Raw genomic sequence first — 18,136 nt, 5'->3', positions numbered from 1 at the left:
GTGCAGTACTTTGTTTCCATAGATGGTATCGGTCGATGCTCTCGCCACACGCCATCAGTGAACAGACAGCGCGCTACTCTGGCGCCATCTCTTAGCGGTCGTTGCCGCAGAGCCCGTCTTGTGCGACACTACGCTTTTCTTCTCACGCTTTTGCCATACCCTCCTCTGCATTTCTCCGCCCTTAACTATCGCAAATTGCTCACTACATTCATTTCTCAGTTCAGTTAGCATTTCTCCTCGCCCTTTCTTAACTATCGCCGTCTTTCATCCCCGCTGCGCTCCGCATTCGCTCTTTTATCCTTTGTTGTGCTTGGGGACACTGAGGGACGACGCAAACGTAGGAACGGGCACCTAAGAGCTGTGCTCTAAAAAAGAGAAATAAAAAGCGTCAGTACGCATTAAGTAAGGCTGAATAACTCTGGTGTGGTTTATATGGGCACATCTTCCTGAATTTAGTCAACACGGTAAGTTGGGTGAGTTGGTTCAGCATTGCAGGTGTAAATCTGCCTAAGCAACAAGGATGAAAGAAAGGACAGACAACACGTCTTGCCTGGCTTTTCATGATCTTAAAAAGAAATTTAGCCTATGCTTATGTCTGCGCTCGTTCAGTGACTAGCCTACATGATTTTAATATGGCCATGATGGAGTCCGTGTGCCAGTATTTACAGCATATAAACGGGCCGCCAGACTATTTTTCTATTTTAGCCTTCAAAACTTTCATCCACATCACGCAAGCACACTCCAAGACTGGACATACAGATGTGTTGTATAGGCTGTTAATATAACCTCCTGTGTAGATATTCCAGCTTTTCTTCAAGAATATAGCTTTTGATTAGCCTTTTTCCATTACGGTGTGTGCATTCTAAAACATGAAAGTTGGCCCTTTCTTGGTTTGTGTGTAAATGTTGTTTTACTATAGTTCATTTTCATGTCCCATTTCACACGCCACTCATCTAACGACCCCCATGGTAGCCCAGTGGTAATGGCATTGCACTGCTGAGCCCAAGTTTGTGAATTTGATCCTAGCTGCAGCGGCCACATTCTATAGAGGCGAAGTGCAAAAGCTCATGTACCATGCATTGGGGGCACATTAAGAAACTGGTGGTCAAAATTAATCTGGAGCGCCCCCCCATTATGGCATGCCTTGTAATGATCGTGGTGTTCGTATGTAAAACCCAGACTTTATTTTTTTTTTAACTCATCTACCACTTTAAGCATCTATTCAGTTTACTTGGTCATCTTCACATGTCATTAAGGAATAAATTGTGCATCGGCAAAAAGCTTAATTCGTACAGGGGCTTGAACTAAGGAAGAAATGCCGTTAACATAAAACAAAAATAGTATTGGCCTAATACTAATCCTTGAGGAACCCTCCGAATGCACCCGCAATGGGCATATGATACTTCTGTGATACTACTTTGATTAGAGAAGCCACAAGCTGGTGTGATCCGAACACTTTGTCTAAATAATAAGCCTTTAAAATCCCTTGAAAGCATGGTAGACAAGCCACCATTTGAAATTCGAGTTGGGTTGAATTACAAACATTTTTTTAGTTAAGTTACGGTGTCTGCTATAACTTTGAGAGAGAAGTAGCATTGTAAGTGGTTTTAGAATTCCCCTTTAGGTCATTATCAGTAGGCAGAGCCAGACTGCTAGTTGTTGATGAAGGATGGCTACAAATTTACATTTTGTTGGGCTCCTTTTAAGTGTGAGTGAGGTGAAAGAGACTTTCCTGGGATAGCTAATAATGCCTCCTTTGTGTGTATTTTTTCTGGTATGTTGAGCAAGATGGATGTGGTTATGAAAATTACTGCCATTTCTTTGATCAAAACAAATGTCAGCATTGTTTCTCCTTTCTTGTTTTATTCCTTAACCAATGTCAATTTTCACTAATGGTGAGCCAATTTACTAACTAATGGTAAGGCTAAAAAGCTTACTGCTGCAGCCAGAATTCTCCAAACGTTTCAGAGGAGTTTTATTTGATGTTGCTATTTGGATTTGGGATGTTTCCTATGACTGCCTATGGGACATCTTTCTAAGCATTCTTACTTTTTGAAAGTGCTTCAGGGAGGAAGTTCCTGAACATAGATAAAATTCTTTTTTTTTATTCTCAGTGCGGCTATTCTGTATTGCACAGGGAGGCTGCACATTGTCTTATGACGAGTTCATGACTAATAGTGCTCACACAGAGTGAAAAGATGGGCACTTATATTCCAGCATCTAAGGGTGTTCATTCCCCACATGCACCCAGAAAAACAGATTGCCTCTTCAGTGTGCCAGAGCCCGTTTTGTTGGTTGTGAGTACAGCCTGAATTTACTGCCTTTTTAAGATACTTATATATGCCACTTTTGTATGCCAACTGCTTACTACAACTGTGATGGTAGTGCTAGCACATGTTGCAAGAGCTGTGCTCATGGTGTTTGGCACATTTAATGTCTGCAACCAATGTGCACCTTATCTAGTGGTATTGGCATTGGCACCTTTCTGACTGTAAACTGTGACGAACGGATTAGCCCACTTCTTTCCAGATGTGCTGTATAAGGAATTTGACATTGTTTCTCTTTTTTTTTTTTTTGCCCAATGAATGAAACTTGAAACCAGAGTAGCAGATGTACAGTCCTTTTAAGTTTTAAGAAATGTGTTCGGCATCACATTTTGGGGCAGTAGTTAATTGAAATGGCTGAGGTCAAAAAAAAAAAAAATTATGTGCTGCTAGTAAGTTGCCATACTGAATATAGTTGCCACTAGCTGCTGCTGAGCAACTTCTGTTGGTTGTCTGGGGGGACTGCAATGAGTTCATATCTTTTATTAATTAATCCGGGCTGTGATTTCCCCACATGTAAGCTCCCTGAAAGCAGCACTATACCTATGTTTGGTCCACAGATATGTTGCATGCTAATTGATACATGATACTGTTCAGATGCGGTCAGGGCAGTCTGGAATATTCGCTTACTGCATTTCTCTTTATATAAATTGTGAAACAAATAATGGTGTAAGATCAACAACATGAATTTGCTGCCTTTTGCATCTTTTAAGGATTACTCTACCCATTTACTGAGCATCATCTCGATGCACCTTTAAGCTATTTTATTTATATTGCTGGCAGTAGTGCACAAGGCATCGCTCTTGCTGCAAGTGATAAAGATGCACTGATGGTGCAAGTGGATTGTCTTGTGAAGGAGCGACTACTAGGCAGTGTCGGATTACATTATTCTGTAAAGTTTCAGATACACCTGATAGGTTTTCATTAATAGAGCTCGCATTTTAGGCAATTGAAAAGCACTTCTATTATCAGAAAAGCTCTTGTGAGCTTAGTAAATTTGGTTGTGCTGCAGCTAATGTTGAGCATTGACACCACTGTTTGAAGCACTTGGTTTTTCAACCTTGTAATGATGGAACATTGAGTAAAGAATGCACACATATTTTGCTGTGTGTGTCCATCTGGTTCGATTGTAAGCCATGTACCAACCAACCTGCAATAAGACACATGCTCAAGGCATATTTCTGAATGCTCCTGTGCGGAAAACTGCTGCAGCTATTGTTATATTATTAATTCTGCTGCCCATTGGATGTTGCTTCGTGGAAGACTTAAACTATAGCATCACAAGTGTCATCATGCAGTGCGTGTAATCATTTGTAAGCAGAATGTTACCAGTCTTGTGGCACTCAATTAACAATGGTAGAAAATATTGAGCAGTTATAATTTTATACATTGTAGCACTGCTTTATTAACATGTAATCAATTGCAACATGTTCTGATGTCAGTAGGCTTGAATGCAGTAAAAATTGCAGGCCATATCCTTAACCTGTTTTGTTTTCATTATGTTGAATGAACATGCTTTTGTTATAATTATCCATGCACTTCCCTATATCTTCGGTGATTTTCTGATGTGGGACGGATAACATAAGACACAGTAGCTGGTGTAATTGCAAAACATGAAGGCTAGTCAGTTATCACCTTCAACTACCATATTTTCATGTAAATAACACAACCACAAATATAATGTGAGGGGGTGAGTTTGTCATATATTATGATTATAACGCGACGTGATTCTGTGTGGGGAAGGATGCGTATATTCTGCAAATCCATGGTTACAGATGGATGTTAGGTTTTTGCCTTTGCATTCCATCCCAGCTCTGTTTGTATGACACATATCTTTTCTAGCTTTCTCTGTGAATGATTTAATAGTATTCTGGAGAGTGACTGAAGTTCCTACTCTAGTGCTTTCTAATTCTTATTTTATAGCTTTATTGATCAATAGAGCACAGTCATAGCCTTACACACTGAAATCAATATAAGACCCTAGGCATGTAATGGGCCACATTTGCATTTTGGGCCCAGTGGAAGGGTGATAGCAGTCAAGGAATAATTTGTAGTGTAACCTGTCTACAGCCTTTCTTTGAGCATTAGATTTTATATTTCCTGCTGAAGTAAGTTCATGTGTACCATCATCACCTTTGCAGCCCCAGAGGAGGCGGGAACGCCTGGAGGTTCAGCTCAGACACTCAGGCTTTTTGCTTGGGTGCAGAGTAACAGCAAGACTGAAGAGAGTGAGGCCATACTAGGGTTTGAGTGCCCTTGAGCAAGTGGAAACAGCATGGCATCCGTTGAGGAGCACCAGGAACTTGCAGTTGGCAGCAGTGATGCAAGTGACGGTGAAGGCTCTGTTACTGGGAGCTTAGCTGGACCACAATCACCCGAAGAACCAGAGAATGCGCTTGAAGGTAGCATTATTTTATTTCCATCAATCGTTACATACCTCGAGATCTTATATCAGTGTTTACAGGCACTTTCAACGCTCGTTGAATTGAGAGTTGAGTGGCACTTGACACTAAACTGTCGTTCAACTGAACAGCAGTCCATTTTGAGTTACATAGGACTTCTGTGTTCAGTTAAACAACCGTGGTCACATGATAGTGGCGTAGAAGCATCTGTAAATGACTAAAAACCTTCCTGTAGTATTTTTCTGACAATAACTAATGTTAAAGTAGGCATGTTATGCAAAGTTGTTTTATACAGTTTTACTTTTTTTTTCGTTAACCAACAGTCAATTAAATCGCCAAGATAATCCGAAGCCCTGGTTTTCGTATGTCCGTTTTTTTTTTTTTTTTTTTGAAGAGTCTGCACTAGTTTTTGTGATGTGCATGGTGCACCATATTGTAAATGGGTCAAGTTTTCTATCTTCAGTTGAAGCTGCTTGACTGTTATTGGTTCTGCACCACCAGCCCTTGTTGTGGCATTGTTGAAAAGCTCCGTCGTACGCACCTATACGTGAGCATTATGCTTCGCTGAGTGCAGTCACTCGGGTGCTCCTCCTAAATGCTGAAAAGTATTTAGATCATTAACTGTGACCAAAGTCCTTGGCATGTGCGGGAGAAACAACTTGTCTATCAACTGTCTAGAAACAACTAACTATTGAAATATTGAAAGGTGGGACACAATGCAGGTGTCGACTTCACGAAGCAGTGGTGGGTTTTACTTTATGCAAATGCATGCAACAGGCTAGCCACAAGGTGCTGGGATCCAATCTCGTGAACTGCCAATACTTTAAATTGACACGCTTTCCTCAGACTATAAACAGTAAAAACGACTAACAGCAGCTGTGAACAGATATAAAAGCTCTCCTCTGACTATAGTAGTAAAAACAACTAACAGCAGCTGTGAACAGATACTCATACCTGCCAAGTCTCCCAGATTACCCGGAGACTCCCGGATTTGGACTTCTCCCGTTTGTACGGTTGACAGAAAATCTCCCGGAAATTGCACTTGTGTCCCATTTCTATGTAGTCCAGCGCTTTGTCAGGCCACATTGGCAAAAAGCACCCAACCCAATCGAATCCACTTAGAAGTTAATCGCGCAAAATATTAAGAAAGTCGTAGGAAAACCTATACATGCGCTATTTCGTTAATCGCTGAGCCACTCCTTACGCTGACGGAGTTGAGTGCCCTAGTGGCCCTAGTCTCATTAAGCTAGCGAGCGAATGCTGCGTTCCGCAACTAGCAACACTCGACTCTCCATCGTTCTCCTCGGGGTCAGCCGCTCTGGCATTGCGTAAGCCTACGGTCAGTCATGGCTCTAAAAGCAAGGAGCGCTAGCGCAAAAAAGTATCTTCACGTATTTTAATGGAGTGCTCAGCCGAAGTGACGCTGGGTATTTTGTTGATACCACAGCACAATGCAGAGTTGCGAGCGGCAATTTGACATCGGGATAAAATACGAGGACGCAGTGCCGCTCGTGCATGTGTTGCTCGTCTAAGACACTGGGAATCGTGTCCTCGCAAAATGTGAAAGAAATGGAATTTCTTACAATCAAACATTCTCTGAAGAATTTTGGAACATCCGTCGTGGTTGCTTAGTGGCTTTGACATTGTGCTGCTAAGCATGAGTTCGTGGATCAAATCTCGGGCCACAGCGGCCGCATTTAGTTGGGGCGAAATGCAAAAAACGCACGTGCGCCGTCCACTGGGTGCACGTTAAAGAACCCCAGATGGTCAAAATTAATCCGGAGTTTCCCACTACGGCATGCCTCATAATCAGATGGAGGTTGTGGGACGTAGGTAAGACCCGAGAATTTAATTAAATTGTAAAGAATATTTGAAGGCAAACTTAGCAACAACGAAATGCTTGCAGAAGTGAGACTTTGATGTTCATGTGGTCATTTGTATATCTGTGAATAAAATTGTAATGAAGTTCACCTGTCAGTACTTGCTAATATAGACATTGGGGGGGGGGGGGGGGTTGTGTAACCGATTGCCCCCCCCCCCCCCCCCCCCCCCCCCCCTGGTCGGAAGATCTCCCGGATCTAGTTTCTTTGAACTTGGCGGGTATGGATACTAGAAGAGGGTGTCATATTCCTCTATGCACTTTGGTATAGTGCACAGAACTAGCACAGAGCATGTTGCATTGCACAGGGCAAACTAAATGGATAATTTTCTTTCTGTTGGGAAATATTTGTCCTAATATGAATGTGTGGCTTTTTTCAAGGGTGCGGCCTTTGCGTGAGAACGTGCAACAAAACTAACCCTTGAGCCAAGCCAAGTGGGTGCTGATACATAGGCAGCTGCTGTGGCCATTGTGTCAGAAGTCTGTCGAATTGATGGAGTAGTGCAGAATTAGTCTTGAAATCTCAGTGGCATTCATATACCAGAACATTGCACCCTCTCTCACACTGTGCTTAAGCTAGCTCTGTAAGCATCACATTTGAATAAATGTATGTGCCAGAAATTCTTAACATTGTAAAAATAATTCTCTCGCATCAAGCAAGAGAGTGAGATTCATGCTGTAACAAAAATGGCACAGCAGCAGCCATATAGCATAAATAAATTCAAGCCCTGTCCATACAATAATAGCATGACTGAAAAATGTCACATTGTACAGTTACTATCACAAAGATTCCATGAAACGAATGTGTGGTTTTTATGTATGTAGGCTAGTTTATGTGCTGGCCATGTTTTAAGCTACACAACTGTCATTGTAGATAGTGATGCTATAGATATTTGATGTCAAATTATTATTCATTAGGTTTGTAGTGTAGCAGTTACTGTATTGAAGCCACGAGAGCTGGAATGTGAATTTTATTACAATGCTGACGCTTAGTCGGTGAGCTTTCTTTGACCAGCTTATTGACTGTAGAAACTGAAAATAGATTGAAAAGAAGCCCGGTATGCTGCGTTATGTGCCTCTATGCACTGTGCAGACAGAGCGCAGTGTGTGTAGCATAGCTGTGCATAGGTCTAAAGCAGCATAGACCTAGAGAAGGGGGTTGGGATTAATACACAGATGAGTTTCTAAAATATATGCTTCTTTTTTATTTCGAGCCAAATTTAATTAAGCCTTACACAAGATGTATGCTATTTCTTTGGCAGTATCAAAGTGATATGAATTAACACAATTGTTACGCTGTTACATCACTCATTCAAGGTGACCTTCTCAAAGTTTACAGATGTATTGAACGCTTTATTGAGGCTGTCACTTGTGCTGTTGGTAGCATTATTACGGGAGCTTTCATGGCATGAATTTGGACATTTGTGTTAAAAGATTTGCTTTTAAAAGTTCTTGTGTTTGGTATAAGGTACTGGCTGCCTCCTAGGGCGGTAATTTTGAATTATCACTTTGGCAAGATTTTGCATGACTCGGCACTGGATGTGTCAAAGTATATGGCATACAATGCTCCTGGCAATGTGCGAAGATAGCGAGCTTGGCACAGTGCCAGAAAGCTATCAGCTGTATTTGCTGATGCGTGTAGTGCTGTGGGGGGGGGGAGTCACACGAAATCTCCCGAAAGGAATTTTATCCGAAAGGGATCACCCAAGACTACTTCCCCTTTATACATGCCAAACACTGCCTTTTTGACGGCGCTTTGTGCTGTGCTTGATGGCCATGTGTTATCTTTGTGGCCTGTTTAAACAAGCCATGGTTCTAAACTTCAAAGTTGTCAGTTGCAAAGTTGTTCCCTCTGGGCTGTGCTTATGAGGTGCTGTTGTAATGCAGAGGGGGAAGCAGTGGCTGAGAGAAAGAGCGAGGAGGCAGCAGTGCAGGAAGCTGAAACTGTTACTGCTGCACCAAGCCACTCTCCTGGGGGCTGCAATGAGGGGGTTGTTGAGAGTGAGGAAGAGGGCGCTGTTCATAGCCCAGAGCCTGCACCACAACTGCACGTGAGTCTTGCTTTAATAATAAAGTTTCATTTTTTTGTAGGCAAGAAATGCTCTAGTTAGGCACCTCGCACGCTTACCATCCGTTGTGTGCACATTAAAGAACCCAGAATGGCTAAAATGAACCTGGATCCCTGACTGTGACGGCTGTCATAGCTGATGAGTTCCTGTGGCATGATATAATTTTAAAAAATCTCGAATCGAATTATAAATCGAATTATCTGGCGAAGGCCAATTTTAGGATTGAAATAAAGTTTGGGCCCATAGAAGTGCATGGACGCCGGCCGGAGCCTTTGGCTGCGATCAAATTAACGGATATCTACTGTATGTGTCTCCTTACATTCTCTTAAGAGCAGCAGGGGTGGAGTGAATGGAAGTTTCTGTGGAAGCACTAAAAAAGGGGACAGTGGAACTACACTTAGCTGTACTTCCAGTGGAATTTGCATGCTTTCGCCTAACACATATGCAGCGCAATCTGCAGTCTTTCTAAGATGGTCTATAGTATGCCTTTCTCTCTCAAATCCCCGCCTGCAGTGTAACGTAGAGTTTGCATGTCCACTACTGAAGAAGGAGACCTCTGATCTCTTTCTCTGGCAGTATAAGCGAGTGTCGGCAGGTGGTGAGAAGCTGTCAAAAGCTCAACTAACGTGACAACGCAAGCGCTCATTTGCTAGGTCATATTGCTAGATGTGTTGGCCTTAACAACAGCGTCGTTAAGTGGATATGCTTGACAAGCTCACCGGCTACAATTCGTAAATTGGAGTATGTGTCGTAAAGTAATTAACTAAGAAGTTAATTGGTGAATTTTTGTTAGTTGAATATGTTTTGATTTCTCATGCTATGTCTGCCTCATCGAATAACCCAGCTCAGTGATAAGAATTATTAAGAATTATGCTACCTGCCACAGGTGATTTCCAAAAATTTCGTAAAACTTAAAATGAACATCCTGCATAAAACTTCGAATCGGGATTTCCGGAAATTGAGATTCTTTACAATTTTTTGCTATGTTGAGACCCGCATCCCCCCTCAGGCATAAAAATGGTTATTTCGAAAATATTTTAGATGCTTCAGATGTGCATGCTAGTGTCATACTGACTGCTACATTGCATTATACATATTACAGGTTAGCTGTGATAAATATGAAATGTAGTCGCACCACTGCAAACGCAGCAGTTTCATGCTTGTTTTGTGCGAAGTACTATCAGCGTCAAATGAAAGCCGAACAGCGGAGCGCGTGCCACAAGCATTAGAACAGCATAGTGCGCGCCGTCCAGTCATCAGCGCAGACAGGCCCACACATCCGGTTTGGTAGTACAGCGCCACCCCACTGAAGTGCGATTTTTTTTGCCTGTGTTCCCACTAGTGATTTTGAAAGGAAGAAAAAAAAAGAAAACAGAAGCGAAAATTCTGCAACATTCATGCATTCGATCGGGAAACCTGCGCATCGCGGCATATCGCTCGCAGCTGCTACGGTATCCGGCATGGGTGTGCCGATCGCTTGTGGTTGAACAAGGTTGTGCTGAACAAGAAAAAACGATAGCTTGAAATCAACCACAAAGCGATTAGATGTATCTTTTCTTTTCATCGTGCCCCGACGCTGACTGCAATGCAGCGCTAGAGTAAAAGCGAGCGATACGACGAAAAGCGCTTGGCACGCTCGCGCCGGCCACCGCTATTACCATACGAAAACTGGAACAGAAGTGAAGATAACGCACTATAGGGGGATCGCGCAGTGCTGCCACACCGGATGTGCTCGCCTGTCAGTGGTGATGACAGGACGGCGCGCACTATAATGTTAACAGTGCTTGTGGCACGCGCTCCGCTGTTCGGCTTTCATTTGACGCTGATAGTACAAAATATTCCGCAGTCAACGGTCCCAATTTTTCGGACTTCTTAGGGGCTATGAAAACTTTTAAAAATTGGGCAATCCAAAAAATTAATTCATGCATTTTATTGCCCCCAAGTGCTGAAATTGCCACAGGCACGTCCGAATAGTTCTGAAGACCTGCCAATACACTTATTAGGCATATCAGTGCTAATACTGTGATAGGAGGCGGCGTGTGCATGCATGTTTAATTAAGAAATATAGTAGAACCTCGTGATACTATTCCGGTATGTACGGTTTCCAGGGACCAACATTCACTGTTGAGAACACAAAAAATTGCCCAGTAAACTTTTTTACCATTTCATACGTTCTTGAAAACGTGATCTTTCGGCACCAACGTTTGGTGCATTGCTAAACTGTGATCATATGACCCGTTTACTGGCCGCTAGATCCCATGTAAACAAGAAAGGCGCAAGGCGGGCGTGGTGAGATCCGTAATTGCCCGCCGCAGCAGCTTGCCTGCAATGATTGCCTGCCTGTCTCAGATGAAAACGCCGGTGCACACTCGGTTTCTTATTCCGGTACCAGCAAATCTCCTCCCGGGTCGTCGCATGCCACATTCACAGCCCACTGCCATCAATTCTATTGCGATAAACATTTTCACCTATCTGTTGTACAGCGCCGGGAGGCGTAGTGCTGTTCGAAGTGTACGGCACGCATTTAATAGGTAATAACCTAAACGCGCTGCCGTTTCCCTGCCTGCTGTGCACCAAGTGAGCTTCATGTTTCCGGCGTTGCCAACCAGCTAGATTTCGTTTCCATTTCTTGCTGCTGTCCTAAAGCACTACGCAATAGGAAAACGACAGCGCACCTCTTGAGCCGCTCAGGCCCCACCAGCTCGGCACGCGTCGGCATCTCATGCTGCAACGATTCGCACAACGTTTCGCATTATGTAGATGTCTACTACAGTTGAGTCTGTCAAGTTTTTGAGTGACTTTGGATATACATTTTCCCGGTTAGTACGTTTTTTCATGCTTCTTTTTTTTTTTCCTGAAAACGTGAGAACGAGGTTCCACTGTACATACTGTGTCTTGTGACAGGGGCCCTTTTCCACTCATGGTATGTCTCACTGTGTAACATCACTATATTGTGGCGAAGCTGACTTTTGGGAACTGGCATTGCGCCACACTTAACCCATGCTCTGCTTTCCGCGCTTCGGAGCCATCGGAGAAAACAACAAAGGCGGAGTGGGCACGATTGCTGACAGCGGCGAATTCTTTCATTGAAAAATATGGCGTTGAACAGTAGGAAGCTTTGCAGCGAACGTTCGAGCAGCTAGGCCTAGCGTTGTCACCGTGGCTATGGCTGCCAGTGGATCAACGTGCAAGAGCGGTGGTTTGAGGCTGGGAGATCATCAAAATGGCGGCAGCAGTGGCTTCGATTAATGCCGTTTCAGACCTGCGCTCATGGCAAAATATCCGAAAAATAGGAAGGCGAAGGGTTTTAGCATCCGAAATTCAGACGTCCTTATACATTGGCTCTATGTGGTATGTGAAAGTGCTGTATGTGGTATGTGAAAGTGCGAATTGTCGGGTATACCCAAATAATCGGTCGTTTTATATGTTGGATTTCTTTGCCAAAAAGAGGCACATTTATGTAAACATTTAAAATTATTTTTGCTAAAATTGATCATTTGACCTTTGAATAATTTGGCCACTGCTTTTTAACCTTCTGAATTCAGGAACTTTTATTTGTAGCTGGTGTGATATCACTGCGTGGATTTACTGCAAGCAGAGCGAAGTGTGTAGCGTTGGGCATATGGGGCTTTGGTTAACCATGCATTGGTTAAAATTAGGGTTTACAGATTCAACTCAATATTAAAAGGAGTTATTAAAATGTACTTTGCCAGTTAACCGAGGACATCAGCGAGGATGCCATGGAGGCAGCCCCAGCTGTGCCCATGGCAAAAAAGTGCCTCAACAGCCGCTCTATGGAGCCCCTGGAAGGAGAGCTGGACTTTGAGGATGATGCTCCACCGGAGTCACCTAGCGGCACCTCACTTCTTGACAAAGCGCCAAATAAAGATGGCAAGGACAGCAAACCAAAAGTAAGAACAGTTTTTATTATCACCTTCTATTCCGAGGATCTGAATCCAATACACTTAAATCTCGTTATAACGAAGTCGAACGGGTGCCGAATTCTTTTCGTTATTACCATTAGTTCGTTATAGCCACTGACTAATTATTATACAGCTAATTACAGGTAAGTCATCACGGAGGTATTAGCTCCCGTCGCAGCCGAGTTGCTGTATCTACAGTAAAGTGCTAATCGAAAAACAACGAAAAACTGGGATCAAACACAAAAACATAAGAGCTGATTTATTGCTCTCGACGCTAACCGCGTAGCCTTTCAAGTAGATGGCGTAAAAAAGTCTGATGCTTCGCTGCTGCATCTTCAAGTGGAGGTTGGCTTTCTCAGCAGCAGCTGCTATCTCAAGACAATCTTCGCCGTCTTCGTACCCGCCAAAGTCTCTGGCTTTTCTCTGGAGTAGTGCCCCACTCACGGGCAAATTAGCAACCCGTGCTTCCAAAAACCACTTTAACAGCGCCTCTTCCACTGCTTCAAAGGCAGGAGACTGAAGCTTCTTCCACGTACCTTTTACGCCGCATGCAACAGCGTCAGTGGTGACTTCCTTGCTGCTGAGAATTGTAGAAAGTAGGCTCGGGCGCGATGCTGAAGTCCTTAAAACTTGCGTTTTCTTCGTCCCTGATGCAACAGCTCTAATTATGGCTGCCTTTTGATCCAGAGCAATAACTTTCCGTTTTCGTTTCGAGCAGCTGCTACCGTCAGTCATTTTCCTGTCGTGTAATCGGCAACACAATGCAAAAAGCACACGGGTCTGACTGACCTACGCCTGCTTCCGAAACAAAGCAAATGAGTGCGCACACCACGCTAACAGAAGTTAGGCTTGGTCAGCTTGGCTTGGCTTGGGGCGTTGCTGGTGCAGCGTGGCCGCAAGAGGTTTAAACTGGTACATTAAGAGGCCCGCAAAGCGCCGCGCATTTTAATAAATCAGTATTTTGTGTGCAAAGTGGGCGGCTAATTGTCATTTTGGAACGAAAATATTTCGTTATATCCCTTGATCAGTGTAAAACGTTTTCGTTAAAACTAAATTTTAAACACATGGGTTTCTATGGGGACTTTCAAGGGGAATTAAGACTCTTTCGTTATATTCATTATTTCGTTATCAACCGTTTCGCTATAACAAGATTTAAGTGTAGTCCACAGATTTCTTGGGTGCAGACTTCTCCAGTGTTTACCTCCTTTCGTCTAATCTTACCTTAGCTTAAAAAACTGTCTCCCTTCTGTTTAAAATGTCAAAGTGCAGCCGACAGGGAATCGTGTCATGTTTGTGGCCCAATACTTGACAATATTTTAAGACTCCTTTTTCTGTAGACACGAGCTATACTTGAAACAGCAGTATGTTAACATTGCCCTGGAAGGCTCTCACTTTGTTTTGATAGACTTAAAAGAATGGTTCTGTAGCACTTTAACATGGTAAATAACCCTGCTTAATCACTAAACCACACTGTCTTGACATGCGAGCCTGATATTAAGTCCTCACAGCAGAGAGCCTGCACCTTCGTTCAATAGACTACCTGCTCCTGCCTTCAACTTTTTGAAATGACCACCACTTTTCGTATATTTTGCTATGCATATACAGTAGCCGACGGATTTTTCGGACTCCAAAAATTCGGACTTGTTGGATATTCCGGACTTCACAGATGTACCGTCAGGATTCCCATAGAGCTAATGCATTTTCGCGACCGATTTTTCGGACGAATCTAGGTGCCAATGTTCGATTTTCCGGACTAAATCGCACGCTCCGAGCCCCGCTACCCGATCTTGAGGACCGCCATGTTGGATTTTCCGCTGGCTTGGCCGGGGCTTGGCTTCCAGTGCCCCCCCCCCCCCCCCCTGTATAGCCTTTAAGATTGGTAGATGCACGCTATCCTCCCGTCTCCGAGACCATGCCCACTCTTCCTTGGCCGACAAAACGTTCCAAAAAGCGGCACTTTTTTTTTTTCCGGTCAGCTCAGCACTATCGTCATTATCACTTAAGCGGAATTCGTTTTTTTTTTTCTTTTTTTTTTTTTTAATGTTTCGGTTGCGCCATACCCTGTGTGCGGGTGAAAGCTTGCCTCGCGCACGTGAGAGAGGAAGGCGGCCGGAGGCGCGCGGACTTCGTTCGCACGCGGGCACGGGGAGAAGGCGACGTAGTCGGTGGCAAGTTGCGTTCAGCTCCTGCGGCTGCTGCCGCGCAGGCACCGTATCTTGAAAGCGATCTGCGATGGATACAAAGGGCGTGCGCCGAGTGCCAGTAGCTTCGTACGCGCTGTTCTTTTCTTTTTTTCGACGTTCGCGTTGAAGCGAGAGAATAGACAGCGCGGAGGTCGTCGAGCGAGATGCGTTCATGTAACCTGCGCGCGCGTGACACCGTGCTTATTTAGTTAGTAAGCGCACATTTACAACTTTATACGGCCGATAAAGCTAACATCCTTACTTCTTTTTGCTGTCTATTAATTTGCTATCGCAATCGATGCTCCGCTTTTTGGGCGAAACTGCGACATTTTTCTTAAGCCGCTCTCAGCCTCATTTTTTTCGCTTGGTGGGGGGGAGGCGAGTTTTTCGAACTGTTTGGTTTTTTGGACTGCTCGATTTTTCGGACTATTTTTCAGTCCCCGCGAAGTCCGGAAAATCGGTCGGCTACTGTATTGTCACGAGCCTCTAGAAGTAGACTTGAAGGTTTAATAACCCGTAGAGCAGCTGGCTCTCGGAAGACGCGACCATCGAGGCTGGCTCGAGCAGATAAGGGGGCGCGCGGTCTTCTTTCTTCTCTTGGCTCGACCCACTCTTGCCCTCGACCCACTACCTACAGGCGGCAATATCCCCCCTTCCAAACAAAAGCATCGCCTCGATGCTAAAAAAAAAAAAATAGGCGGAGAAGACAACGAAGAAGAAGGCAGGCAAAGCGAAAGTACAAAAAAAAAAAAAGTAGCCGTCACGCCGGCACAGTCAATGAACGAAGAAGCAATTTCCCAAAGATAAATGAAAAGTAGAAACAAAGAAGGGAATGAAAGAACAAAAAACGAAAACAAAAGTTACGGACGCGCAATGTACGGCTTCATGGGCACAACATGAACTATGTCTGAGCTCGGTTGTCTTTGTGTCCTACTCCGTGTCTGCGATGATGTGTCCGGAACAACTTCGTAGTTTACGTCACTGACGCGGCGGAGCACTTTATACGGACCGAAATACCGGCTCAGCAGTTTTTCACAGAGACCACGACGGCGAACGGGGGTCCACACCCAAACTTGGTCCCCGGGGTTGTAGGACACGTCCCTGTGGCGGATGTTGTAGCGTCGTGCGTCTGCCTGCTGTTGCTGGCCGATATGCAGCCGTGCGAGCTGCCGGGCTTCCTCAGCACGCTCTGCAAATTCCTCAGCGTCAGTTGTCAATAGGTCAGCGTCTTGACACGGCAGCATAGCGTCCAGCATCGTCTGGACTTCGCGACCGTAGAGAAGGCGAAAGGGCGTGAAGCGCGTCGTCTCTTGCACGGCGGTGTTATATGCGAAGGTCACGTAAGGCAAGATCCGATCCCATGTTTTGTGTTGAACGTCGATGTACATTGCGAGCATGTCTGTGACCGTCTTATTCAGTCGCTCGGTAAGTCCGTTGGTCTGCGGATGGTACGCGGTCGTCTTGCGATGCCTGGTGTTGCTCAATTCAAAAACCTCGTCCATAAGCTGCGCTGTGAATGCTGTCCCTCTGTCAGTTATTACAGTGGAGGGAGCACCGTGACGTAAGACGATGTGGTGCATGAAGTGCGCTACCTCTGAGGCCGTGGCTCGTGGGATCGCCTGCGTCTTAGCATAGCGTGTTAAATAATCAGTCGCGACGATAACCCGTTTTTTGCCGTCGGCAGAAAGAGGAAACGGTCCGAGAATGTCCATGCCGACTTGGTCGAAAGGCGTGTGAGGTGCTTCAATTGGCTGAAGTAAGCCAGCCGGTTTAACGGATGGTGTCTTGCGGCGCTGGCATTCACGACAGCCTTTAACGTACTGTTTGACGCTTGCCGAAAGCCCGGGCCAATAGTACATTTCGCTTACTCTAGCGAGTGTTCGTGAAAAGCCTAAATGACCAGATGTCGGTTCGTCATGGCAAGCGAAGAGGACGTCGTCGCGCATGTCCCTTGGAACCACCAGCAGGTAAGCACGGCTGGTCGAACGAGCATTCTTCTTATACAGCACGTTATCTCGCAGACAGAAGGACGTCATCGAGCGGGACAGATGGCGTGGTATGGTTGTGTCGCGACCCTCTAAATGATCGATGATCGGTCGAATCTCAGCGTCGTCACGCTGCCGTCTGCTTAAGTCCGACGAACTAATGGCGCCCAGGAAGCCGTCATCCTCTGTTTCCTGACTGGCAGGATCAATGGGTGCGCGGGACAGCGTGTCAGCGTCTTCATGCTTACGGCCAGACTTATAAATGATGGTGATGTCAAATTCCTGTAGCCGCAAGCTCCACCGTGCCAGTTGTCCTGAAGGGTCGCGCATGCTTGCCAACCAACAGAGGGCATGGTGGTCCGTCACTACTTTGAAGGGACGACCATAGAGATAGGGGCGAAACTTGATGATTGCCCACACGACCGCGAGGCACTCCTTCTCCGTAGTCGAATAATTCGCCTCGGCACGGGACTGGGAGCGGCTGGCATACGCTATAACTCTTTCCACTCCATCTTGAAGCTGGACGAGCACTGCGCCAAGGCCAATGCTACTGGCGTCGGTATGCACCTCAGTATCAGCATCATCGTCAAAATGTGCAAGAACGGGTGCTGACTGAAGGCGCTGTCGTAATTCAGCAAAAGCCGCCTGTTGCTCATTATGCCACACAAATGGCGTATCGTCTCTTGTAAGGCGTGTCAGGGGTTCCGCTATCTTCGAAAAGCCTTGAATAAACCGGCGATAGTAGGCGCACAAACCAAGGAAGCGCCGGATGGCCTTCTTATCGGCAGGAGCTGGAAACGCGGCCACAGCGGCAAGCTTGTCTGGATCGGGTCGGACCCCTTTGGCGCTTACTACATGACCGAGGAACTTGAGCTCTTCGTAACCAAAGTGGCACTTTTCGGGCTTAAGTGTGAGCTCTGCCGATCGGATGGCTTCTAGCACACTCCGTAGGCGGTGAAGATGCTGCTCGAACGTTTCAGAGAAGATGACCACATCATCCAGGTACACAAGACAGGCCTGCCACTTCAGTCCAGTAAGAACAGTGTCCATCATTCGCTGGAAAGTAGCCGGGGCTGAACACAAGCCAAAAGGAAGCACTCGAAATTCATAGAGCCCATCTGGAGTCACAAAGGCTGTTTTCTTGCGGTCGCGTTTGTCTACCTCGATTTGCCAGTACCCGCTTTTTAAATCGAGAGAAGAAAAGTACTGGGCGCGCCGAAGTCGATCTAACGAGTCGTCGATACGCGGCAGCGGGTACACGTCCTTTTTAGTCACGTTGTTGAGCTTGCGGTAGTCGACACAGAAGCGTAGCGTTCCGTCTTTCTTTTTCACAAGAACAACCGGAGATGACCACGGGCTGTTTGAAGGTTC

The 18,136-nt window shown here is 45.2% G+C and overlaps 2 protein-coding genes across 6 annotated transcripts in view; one reads left to right on the top strand and one right to left on the bottom strand.

Moving 5' to 3' along the window:
* The window catches only part of LOC119436018 (zinc finger CCCH domain-containing protein 18-like), a 188,029-nt gene that overhangs the window by 33,507 nt on the left and 136,386 nt on the right, over positions 1-18,136 (top strand). For 4 of the 5 annotated variants that reach the window (XM_037702747.2, XM_049655204.1, XM_037702746.2 and 1 more), the window contains exons 1-3: positions 4,486-4,726; positions 8,493-8,656; positions 12,388-12,585. In XM_037702747.2, the coding sequence (XP_037558675.1) occupies positions 4,600-4,726; positions 8,493-8,656; positions 12,388-12,585 (489 nt within the window). In that variant the 5' untranslated portion in view covers positions 4,486-4,599. Of the gene's footprint in view, positions 1-4,485; positions 4,727-8,492; positions 8,657-12,387; positions 12,586-18,136 lie in introns of those variants that run through there. The other variant, XM_049655203.1, reaches the window with a different exon arrangement.
* The window catches only part of LOC119436024 (cytochrome c oxidase subunit 4 isoform 1, mitochondrial), a 480,308-nt gene that overhangs the window by 335,291 nt on the left and 126,881 nt on the right, over positions 1-18,136 (bottom strand). The window lies entirely within an intron of this gene.

This window comes from Dermacentor silvarum, chromosome 1 (assembly GCF_013339745.2).
Source record: "Dermacentor silvarum isolate Dsil-2018 chromosome 1, BIME_Dsil_1.4, whole genome shotgun sequence".
Taxonomy (NCBI): domain Eukaryota; kingdom Metazoa; phylum Arthropoda; class Arachnida; order Ixodida; family Ixodidae; genus Dermacentor; species Dermacentor silvarum.
Note: the sequence above shows the minus strand (reverse complement) of the source record. Positions and strands in the feature narration are given on the sequence as shown.